The sequence below is a fragment of the Pocillopora damicornis genome, chromosome 2, assembly GCF_964200805.1.
Source record: "Pocillopora damicornis chromosome 2, jaPocDami1.2, whole genome shotgun sequence".
NCBI lineage: Eukaryota > Metazoa > Cnidaria > Anthozoa > Scleractinia > Pocilloporidae > Pocillopora > Pocillopora damicornis.
The window spans coordinates 14,206,784-14,216,721 of NC_142671.1; the positions used below are offsets into that span (position 1 = coordinate 14,206,784).

Sequence of the window (9,938 nt, forward strand, 5' to 3'; positions counted from 1 at the left end):
AACACAAAGGCCGTAGACCTGTGAGTCTTTGGGTCATTTATCGTATTTCCGCTACCACACAATTCTATCTTTATGCATCCACCAACCTCACGGAGATTACTAAGATTTTTCCGTCGCCCAAGACCACGAGACTTTAAAATTCTCTTCAATTGGCGCATACTAAAGTAAAACCCGTGGGTTTTTAAATCGATAAGAAGCAAGATTTCTTTGTAATGCATTCCCAAATGAAAATAACTCTCAGTGATATCTTGCCTTGTTGTAAGATAGGCAGGTATGGAGGTAAAACTACCCGACACTGACACATTTATAATAATAATAATAATAATAATAATAATAATAATAATAATAATAATAATATTATTATTAATTAATATCTATATTGCGTATTTTCCATGAAAATAATCAAATGCTCATAAGAACATTTCCAGTGACAAATAGAATAGTGATAAAAGTAAAACCAAAAATCAAACTCGCCATCTCTAAGTCTTTCTATTCCTTCTCACTACGCGGAAAGAAGGATGCAATTTATGACCAGCGGTTGAAAAAGTCGCGAAAGAAGTCGCGAAAAGAGTGGAGAAAAAAATTGAGGAAAAAAAATCGTACATAAATTTTGCATGGCACCAATCGGGTTCCGGAGATAACAGCAAAAATGATAATAACTTAAACAAAAACCGGAGAATCATTGTACACTTTTGGTGACTCCTTGGGAGATGATGATGAGTTGCTAGCTTTTGCTAATCCAATAGCTTCACGGCATGTTTGTGACACGTGTTAGCTACGTGATATTGAAATTGTTAGGTGAGAGTCACTACATTTTCCATCGATCTCATAACTTAGTGTTATACTAGAGATCTGACCTAGCTGACCTCCAATAATATAATTAATTTATTCCAATAATTGTCACAGAATTTCATTTTATAACTTTTTTTATTATAATCTGATAGTATTGGAAAAATTATCAGTAAGTACACTTTCAGTAATAGTGAACTGCAGTACAAAAACAGTACATCAAAGCTAGCACAGGAGAGGTAATTAAAAATTGAAGGTAACATTATTGATATTTTTAAAGATATTAGGCAAATGGCAACTATTTACATTAAACAACTAAAAGAAAAATTGCTGTAACTCTGAATAGGAAAATGTATCAAGCTGCAAGTTACCCTCATCCTCATGGTGTTTATCTGAGGGAGTTATTGCATTGTTGCACTCAGAGATCTGATAGAGTTCCTCTAATTTGCCTCTTACTTAAACTTAATATGGATATTTTGTCTTTAATCCTTCTAATTAAATGTAAAATTTGCAAAGTTAATACAGTATATACAAATTATAGCAACAAAAATATTTATAAAGCAGCTGTTATTGAGTGTTTTAAAACAAAGCACATTTCAAGGCTATTAGAAAAGATTGAACATGATCATTGAGAAATGTGGTTCAAGTTCAAGGAATGGAAAACAAAAGAAGTTGATTTAATAATTATGTACATTGAACTAAGTACCTCTCCAGGACTGATTGTATTTAGAAAGTTACTTTGTCTTGTAATGAGATTGTGAAGCACAGGCTCTTAGATCCATTAAATTAACACTAATCAGTAATAAAGTGAAACAATTCCCTTTTAAAAATACATGAAATGTAACATATGTGTCATTTTCTAATCAGTTTTAGCACTTATGTCTACAGATAACAAAAAGGCTGATTAATTGGCTGAGAAAATTTTGAGTTCTTTACATTATGCAAAAAAGAATACTAAGAGTGTGATTTATAGAAAGTGTAGAGCTCTGTTCTAAAACATCATTCCATTCATTGTCATTTCTTTGGTGGCAGGAAGGGTTGACAAGTCCAAGTCATTGAAGTAAGGATGATCCAAAGCTGCTTTGGCTGATATTCTTTTAGCAGGATCATATTTGAGCATTTTCTAAATCAAAAAAGGAAAATAAACACTCTGGCTTGAAAAGTAAACTTTAAGACTGTGTTATCAGTGGTCTAATGAGGGTTTTTAAGGCCTTTTGCCTTTTGAGATTTCATAAATAAGACTTGTAGGGCTATAACGTAGCCACAGGCAGCAATCCAACCAACTTGTGAAAAAAGCTATTGAAGACACAATTGATACCTCACCTCCTTGCATTGGCAAAGCCTCATTATAATAAGCTGTATTGCACATCCATTAGCATATATTTTTTAGCAACAAAAATAAGCTTACACTGAAAGTTTACTACTTTCTTCCCTAAACAGGCAGAATTAAGTAAGCCAAAGTAATAAGGAAGATGTACCTCTAAAAGATCAAGCCCATTATTATCCAACTGTGGTACTACTTTCCTCAGTCCTTCTCCACTCCATTTAGGAAAGTTTGGTTTGTAATCAGGAAGTTGTAATACTCCAGGCCAGTTCTGCTCTGTTGGTGTACCTAGGATTCTTTGAGAAACGAATGACACAGTCTGTAAGAATCACAGGGCTCAGAACAATTTAGGAACAGCTACACTCATGTTGGCCATCTGAAGATGCTTTAGCATAGTAATGTAAGAGACCACTTAGAATGACATGCAAACCATAGACTGGTGCATTTAGGTCAAATCTCTTCTGGTGGCACAGTGTTTGTAATGCAGCTGTTGTTTTTAGCCTCAGAAAATATGTGTACTTATAGTATATAATACATAAAATATAGGTAGTATAACCATATAACCATACGGTAACTATGAAATAAGCATGATGAAAGCCTGTCTTGTCAACAGTTGAAACTTTTCTCAGTGTTCTTGAGTGATTCTGATTCTGTGAAGCCTTTGAGTGAAGGAGCCAATTTTGTAGCAGAGTATCATGCAGGTAGAGGCTGGGGAATTTAAATAATGGATTTCAGAGAACTGCATACAAACCTGAAAATACGGAAAAGTTGATCAATTTCTGAATCACCATGAAACAATGGTTTCTTTGTAACCATCTCTGCAAATATACATCCTACACTCCAGATGTCAATTGGACATGCATACCGCTGGCCTCCCAGGAGAACCTCAGGTGCACGATACCACAGAGTTACCACCTGACATAAAAAATAATATTTTAAGCTAATTTTTTAACAAAAGAAAAAAATTCATAAATAACTATGTTCAACATGCACAGCAAGTTGCAAAAAATCTTGAAAACATAAATTCAAATGAATACTACTCTGAGACCAGTCTATATTTTAATATACATTTTAATAAAAAGTTGGCCAAGACAGGGTTCAAAATAAACAGAGATGGTCAGCAATGGTTTGTAAGGTAAGCATAGAGAAGACTTAAATGCTACAGTTGAACTTTAGATAACAAATGCCTCATATCATTGTCTGTGATAAGAAGAAATATGATTTGTATCCATCAAGTAAATTTTCAACATATTCTGCCCAGGGAAAAGGTGAACTATCTCATAGTTATTAAAAAACTAGCAGAAGGTTTTGAAGTCAATTAGTACTTTTTGCACAACAGTTACCAACAGTTAAATTTAACATAAACATTATTACAAAAACATTCTAAACAAAAACTTATTGAACAGGTTATTTTATCAAAGTATAGCTGTTATTTGATAAAACCGCTTTCTAGGCAAACAGCATCAAGAGGGCTGAAAGCTAACAGCGGAAGGACAATTGTTTTAGAAGAGAATCACTAAAGCCAACTGTTAACCCTTTAATTCCCACGAGTGACCAAGACAGAATTTCTCCTTACAATATCAACACAATATCAACCAGATAAGTGATAAGAATAAAGAAAAATATCAATTTGGGGATAATTAGTTAATCCAATACTAAATTCTCTGAACTAACATCATATGAATTGTGTAGTTGATAGTAAGGTGAATGAAAAATTTGATCTGGGAGTTGAAGGGTTAATGTAAAACCATGATTTGGGTTAGACCTTGTGTAAATAACTAGCTGCTTGAGTTCTATGGGTTCAGAAAACCCCATTTTTATGATGATTTTCTAAAGGGGTTGAAATTGTGTTGTTTTCTCTAGTACATGTACATGAAGTCTGTGCTCCAAAGACAACAACTGCAAGATTACATACAAAGTTTACTATTCCTACCTCATGAGTGTAAGCTCTTACAGGGATTCCAAACCCCCTCCCAAGGCCAAAATCAGCTAACTTGATGAGCCCATGCTCATCAATCAAAAGGTTCTGGGGTTTCAGATCACGATGCAAGATTCGGCGACTGTGGCAAAAGTAGAGGGCATTTGTGATTTGGTAAAGGTAGCTCTGTAGGAAAATCAACCTAAGATATTAATTTATTTTACACATGTCACATCAAATGTCTTTATTCTTCAATGTACCGGTACACTCCTGTAAATCAAGTCACCTCACCAGTCCAACATTTCACAATATTAGAAAAATAACACAAGTTGCACATTAGATCACTCATTTGTTCTCTCTTATCATACATTCCATCTTAGAAAATTATTTTCATTGGTTTCATCATTGCACCCAATAAAATTTTGAATTTTTCATTTTCCGCTATTGCAAGTTGTAATTTGACCATCATCTTTACAGACAAAAACTTGAAATTAATTTGACTTCAGCAATGTTGACTTGAATGCTACCATCATCCAGCACTGGCACCATTCAAACCAGCTTGTGACTGAACTGGCCAGCATGGGTAAATATTACCAATAAATAAAGCAGTCCCTACTGATGTTGTTAACTTTATTTTGGGAACTCTTATGCACTTGTACTCATATAAAGGCCATCTAAGAATGCTCTGAAGGCCCATTGCCTCCATTAGTGAAACAACAATTGTCAGTTTCAGCTGAATGATACATGCATATTTGGTACTGAAAACTATCATAAGCATACCTTGATTAACATATGGTCTAGCGATCCTTTTGTTGAGTCCAGGTGCTTCTTAAGATCACACAGTAGAAATTCAAACACCAAATATAGTTTAGAATCTTCATGTAGAACATTTTCTAGATTGACAACATTGGGGTGTCCATTCAGTTCCTTTAACAATGAAATTTCACGCACTGCTGTGCTTGGAATTCCTTCATCAGCTAGCTCAAGTCTAATTTTCTTCAATGCAACCAGCTTGTTATTCCTGTTATTGCGGCCTTTGTACACAACACCATATGTGCCTATAATGACAGAGTTTGTATGCAAGGTAAATTTCAAAATGACAACTGCGATATAAAAAAACTTTAATCTCATATGTTGCTATCAAAGAGAGTGCTCTCCTTTGAGGTGGGTCACGTCTACATGTAGATCAGTGATTACAATGTTGTAATTGCAACACATGGAATCAGGACAAGAATTCAAGCCCTGAGCATATTAATTGGCTAACTTGATAGGTAATGTTGCATCACTGATGCTTCTCCAGATCAGGCTACAGAAAAGCATACCAAAACCCCTCAATAAGTTTAAAAGTCACATCTTAGCCACAATAAAGCTAGATAAGCAAAAAAGTTTTCTTTAAGCATCATTTTGTGACTCCCGTTTAAACTTCTTTCATCAAACAGCTGTTTCATTACCTTCCCCAATCTTTTCTATCTTGGTAAATTCTGACATCTTCATTTCGTCAGTTTTGGATCCCATTCTCAATTGTGTTTTCGATTCCCTGAATTCAGAGAAACCTACCTACAAAACAAGATAACAAATCAGTAAAAACATACTTAAAACGGAATTACATATGCATCAATTTTTTCAATCACTTAAAATCTAAAAAGAGGTCAAATCTAGGGTGAACTAACATCTAACAACTTCACAAATAATTGTTTTTTGTCGTGCACATACAGTAAGGGTAACTTCACGTAGAGTGGTTTAATTCGACCGAAAGTATAACGCTTTTCGCCAGCCTCTGCGATAAATTGTGCGGTAAATATCGATTTCGGCTACAGCGTGTTTGCAATCTTGTTGAACGGCCATCCCTGTGGTAGATCGCAAGCATACGCAGTGGATGTATCAGCGTGATCTACAGCATATTCGAACTTCAGCCATAAAACGTGCGCGCGACAAATTACAGTGTAGCTCCCCATCGCAGGAGCGGATACTATTTTTCCAAGACATACTGTTAAAAAGCAAAATTTGTTTTTTCCTGCAAAATCGATGCAACAGTCAATAAATGCTACTTTAAAAAATCTGAAATCTACATTTCAAAGTGTGCTAAAGTTGTATTCCTAAACTGTAGTTGCGAATAACTTTGTCAGAAGGGATAATACTTATCGAGCTTGCATGCATAGCTTATAGGGTCTTCAATTCTAACGAGTGAACTTATACATCGAGAAATCGGAGTTTACGGTTGGAATTCGGCTGGCTGAAACGAAAGTCCACAAAAGGTGATGGTTAACGGAAAAAAATTAAATGCCATTTATCATTGGCGAAGGAGGTTCTCCTGATTTGAAATGAAAACTATAACGACCACCGACTGCAAGCCTTAGTTACGTAAAAGGTATGTTGGATAAATCGTGGCAAAAAGAAGATAGTTAGATATTCAACTATAAAAGAGATGTTGACAAACCTTTACGAAGCGTTCCCAAGATGAAGGCCAAGTGCGTGCTTCCGTAGATTTGTATTTGAAAATAGCGGCGTTTGAATATTATTGACCAATGAGATCCCAGAATTTAAATTCTTTCTCAGGTCACCACGGATAGCTTCAAGGCAGACCATGATAAAACACCAGCTATAATTGGATGATAACTTACAGCGTTGGACCAATCAAATTTGTTTTCATACCCATCTGTCTTCTCTTCTTTCTTTTCAAAATGGAGGCTTTGTATGGGATACCCTTTCACATTTTAGAAGTCCCTAACCTCAAGTTGAAGAAGCCAGGATGGGTAAAACCACCATCGGCTATGGTGGTCTTCGCCTTTGTTCTCTTGTCGTATTTCTTGGTTACTGGAGGTAAATTGTTCGAAATAGTTTCTTGTTACATGCCTCGATCTCGAAAGGATCCAAAATCAAGCCAACCAGCAATGCAAAAAAAAAAAATTATCAAAGATAAGAGTCGATCATGATTTTAGATTCTAAAGTCAGAATTCTCCTCTAACTTTAAGCTTTCCTGCAAACTGCATGCTGATAGCAAGCTAAAGAAAATAACATGTGGGTTTGTTTACTAAAGTAGATCGGTCCCAATTAAGGGATACGTGGCACTCAAAAACGTGACATAAAATGTATTTCGGAACTAATGATCAAACAGTGCCCTGAGACAGGCATCGAGAATGATCATTCACTTTAAAATCACGTGCATTGCCACATGGCGAGTATAACAAGACATATTTAATTGACAAAATGTGTTATTGATTCCTGTTTCCTTGCATACATGATCCTGGATGAAAAAAAATTTTGACTAGATTTGTTAACATTTGATTGTAAAGTGCCTTAAAACTTCTCATGGATCTTTGATGTTGTCTCCCAGGTATCATCTATGATGTGATTGTGGAACCACCCAGTGTGGGAAGCACAACAGATGAGTTTGGTCACAGTAAACCGGTTAGTACATGCCCAGAACACTGAAGTCAAACATAGGACATGTGTGAAAGGATTAATTTTAGGCTCCTGAGAACCAATTTTCTGCACAAAATCTCTCAGTCTTGACAAATAAGCAATGAAAAATGAATCGTTCATAAAAATATGTTAAAGGAAAGAAAATTAGGGAAAAGGAACACTTTTGGACACAAAGCTTACCCAAATATGGGTATCCTGTTGATTAACCATTCTGTTTTGAGCTTTTCCCAAAAAGGTATACATTTCTGAAGCACCCTGACTAACTGGCTTGTGCAGTTATTTGTAACTTTTGTGAAACTACTTTGTTCTGACACCCTGAAAGCAGGCCACCTAGTCATTGCTACATTCACACATGCACAGGTGCTTGACCACTGTGGTCATTTTCTGAAGCCTGCAAAACATTTTTCTGCTTCTCAGAAACCAAATAACTTGTAAAAAAAATTAGAATTTTTTTGTGTGCTTTTTTCTGTTTTTAATGGTAAATGAGCTTATCATAAACACTCATGGTCATTAAAGCAATTTCTTGTATTCCTTTTCCTTCCCAGGTTGCTTTCATGCCTTACCGTGTAAACGGTCAGTACATCATGGAAGGCCTGGCATCAAGTTTTTTGTTTTCAATGGGTGGATTAGGCTTCATTATCCTAGATAAATCAAATGCTGTTGGCATGTCTAAACTTAACAGATTTCTCTTGCTGTTCCTGGGCTTTGTCTGTGTCCTAGTGTCATTCTTTACATGCAGAGTTTTCATGAGAATGAAACTGCCGTGAGTATCACTTGTTTTTTTTTACTTACTGCTAGATTTACTGGTGAATGCATACTCCTTACTAACCCCATGTTCATGGTCCAGGGTCCAGACTGTTTGTACCCCCCCCCCCCCTTCCCCTCCTCACTGCCACATAGAGGATTGATTGCTTAAAATTACGAAAGACAAGGTCAACAAGATATCTCTGCTTTGCATGACAAGTTTGGAAAACAATTTTTTAGTGATAAGAGACAGCTGTAATTGAATAACTCACATCAAGAGCAAATGGGGTCAATTTGAAATTTTTTGTTCAGGTTCAGCAAGTTGAGCAGTAAGGAAAATTAATGATTTAGCATTTCCTTTTTCCCACAAAAGTAAAAAACCTGCAGTAATAAATGAAAGATGTGGGAACAGTAAAATAGCTGAAAATTCTTGGTGGTGGTCACAGTTAAACCCAGGAAATTAACAATCCCAGCATACGTGGCATCTGAGAGATGTAATAAAAATGATTGAAGTACAGAATTGTGATTAAACTCAGGCATCTAAGGTTTCTTTTTTAAAAAAAAAACAGTTTAACCTATGCTTCTAGATAAATTGCAGGTTTAACAAATGAAGTTAAATCTGAAGTGCATCTATATTGTAGAGGAATTTTACATGTATATCCTTATCACCTCTGGGATTGAGTAGGTTATTAAGTGGGTATGCCTCCTTAGAGGAAGCATGTCAATGCTTTAATTGAAATCTTGTCATGGAAAATTGACTCAGACACATAGTTTAAGGAAGCTACACAAAGCTAACTTTATGCCTTTTCATAAGTTAAAAGGTTCTTCTGTCCCTTCTTTGCTTTTTGGGGGTTGTGGATAGGGAAGTCTGACATCAATACAGTTCTTGTGATGTTAGTTTGGAGAATTTGGTATAGGATCAACTTGTAATCTCCTGACTAATCTTTTTCTTTATTCTCATCACTTTTCTGCTTGATATTGTATTGATATTGTAAGGAGAAATTCTGTCTTGGTCAGTCATGGGACCTAAAGGGTTAAAGGTGCATCCACAAGTACACTTTAATTAATTCCTATGTGGTTGTTAATTAATTAATAATTCCTATGTAGTAGTTGATCAAAGGTGCATCCACCAGTACACAGTAGTTATTTCCTATGGCTTCATTTATCATTCATGAAGTTAAAAACATCCAGTGACAGAAATCAAATTATACTTTGCACTAAAAAATATTTCTGAACAGTTTTTAATACTAACCTTCTTATTTATTAATCTAGGGGTTACATGCAAGTTTACTAAAAGAAGATCTCAAGAATCACACCATCCCTACTGGACAACAATAAAATTGTTTTGCATTAAGCTTAGCCTATATTCTCTTGTTAAATAAAACCATTTTATAAACAAGTTTTGTTTGCAGCCATCCAGTTTTGTATTATAGTCTTATTAAACTGGGAGTTTCATCAGTCCATCAGCAAATTGGTGTTTGAAGGCATCAACACTAATTTGAGCTACCTTAGAGGCCATGTCAGATAACATGTCTGTTTATTCTAAGATGTGTAAGAAAGAAGCTTATCCTTATTTCTAATTTCATCAATGAGGTGGTGGATTCCCTGTTGTTGAATTGTAGTGGTGAATTTAGGATTAAAGTCTTACAAGCCAAGTACCTCTCACTTCCATCACCTACAGAAGGTCCCTTCCCACTGCAGTGAACGGGGATGCTGCCTCTCCGCTTGGGACGGGATACT

At 35.5% G+C, this 9,938-nt stretch overlaps 2 protein-coding genes across 2 annotated transcripts; one reads left to right on the forward strand and one right to left on the reverse strand.

The window, feature by feature from the left end:
* Positions 1 to 908: 908 nt before the first annotated feature.
* Positions 909 to 6,689, reverse strand: LOC113674739 (cyclin-dependent kinase 1). The gene is made up of 7 exons (XM_027191233.2): positions 6,469 to 6,689; positions 5,483 to 5,588; positions 4,812 to 5,089; positions 4,047 to 4,217; positions 2,865 to 3,028; positions 2,268 to 2,409; positions 909 to 1,912 (listed from the first exon to the last, which is right to left on the reverse strand). The coding sequence occupies exons 2-7, from the start codon at positions 5,544 to 5,546 to the stop codon at positions 1,781 to 1,783; spliced, it is 951 nt and encodes a 316-aa protein (XP_027047034.1). The 5' UTR covers positions 5,547 to 5,588; positions 6,469 to 6,689; the 3' UTR covers positions 909 to 1,780.
* A 14-nt stretch (positions 6,690 to 6,703) lies between these two features.
* LOC113674801 (oligosaccharyltransferase complex subunit OSTC) lies at positions 6,704 to 9,597 on the forward strand. Its single transcript, XM_089197739.1, has 4 exons — positions 6,704 to 6,851; positions 7,366 to 7,439; positions 8,000 to 8,217; positions 9,471 to 9,597. The coding sequence occupies exons 1-4, from the start codon at positions 6,713 to 6,715 to the stop codon at positions 9,490 to 9,492; spliced, it is 453 nt and encodes a 150-aa protein (XP_089053865.1). The 5' UTR covers positions 6,704 to 6,712; the 3' UTR covers positions 9,493 to 9,597.
* Positions 9,598 to 9,938: the final 341 nt, after the last annotated feature.

Coding starts and splice junctions, on each gene's coding strand:
- LOC113674739 (XM_027191233.2), bottom strand. CDS start 5,546: ATGGGATCCAAAACTGACGAAATGAAGATGTCAGAATTTACCAAGATA. Junction 3,029..4,046: donor TAAGAGCTTACACTCATGAG/GTAGGAATAGTA, acceptor TTTTTATGTCAG/GTGGTAACTCTGTGGTATCG. Junction 2,410..2,864: donor CAACTTTTCCGTATTTTCAG/GTTTGTATGCAG, acceptor CGTTTCTCAAAG/AATCCTAGGTACACCAACAG.
- LOC113674801 (XM_089197739.1), top strand. CDS start 6,713: ATGGAGGCTTTGTATGGGATACCCTTTCACATTTTAGAAGTCCCTAAC. Junction 6,852..7,365: donor GTATTTCTTGGTTACTGGAG/GTAAATTGTTCG, acceptor GTTGTCTCCCAG/GTATCATCTATGATGTGATT. Junction 7,440..7,999: donor AGTTTGGTCACAGTAAACCG/GTTAGTACATGC, acceptor TTTCCTTCCCAG/GTTGCTTTCATGCCTTACCG.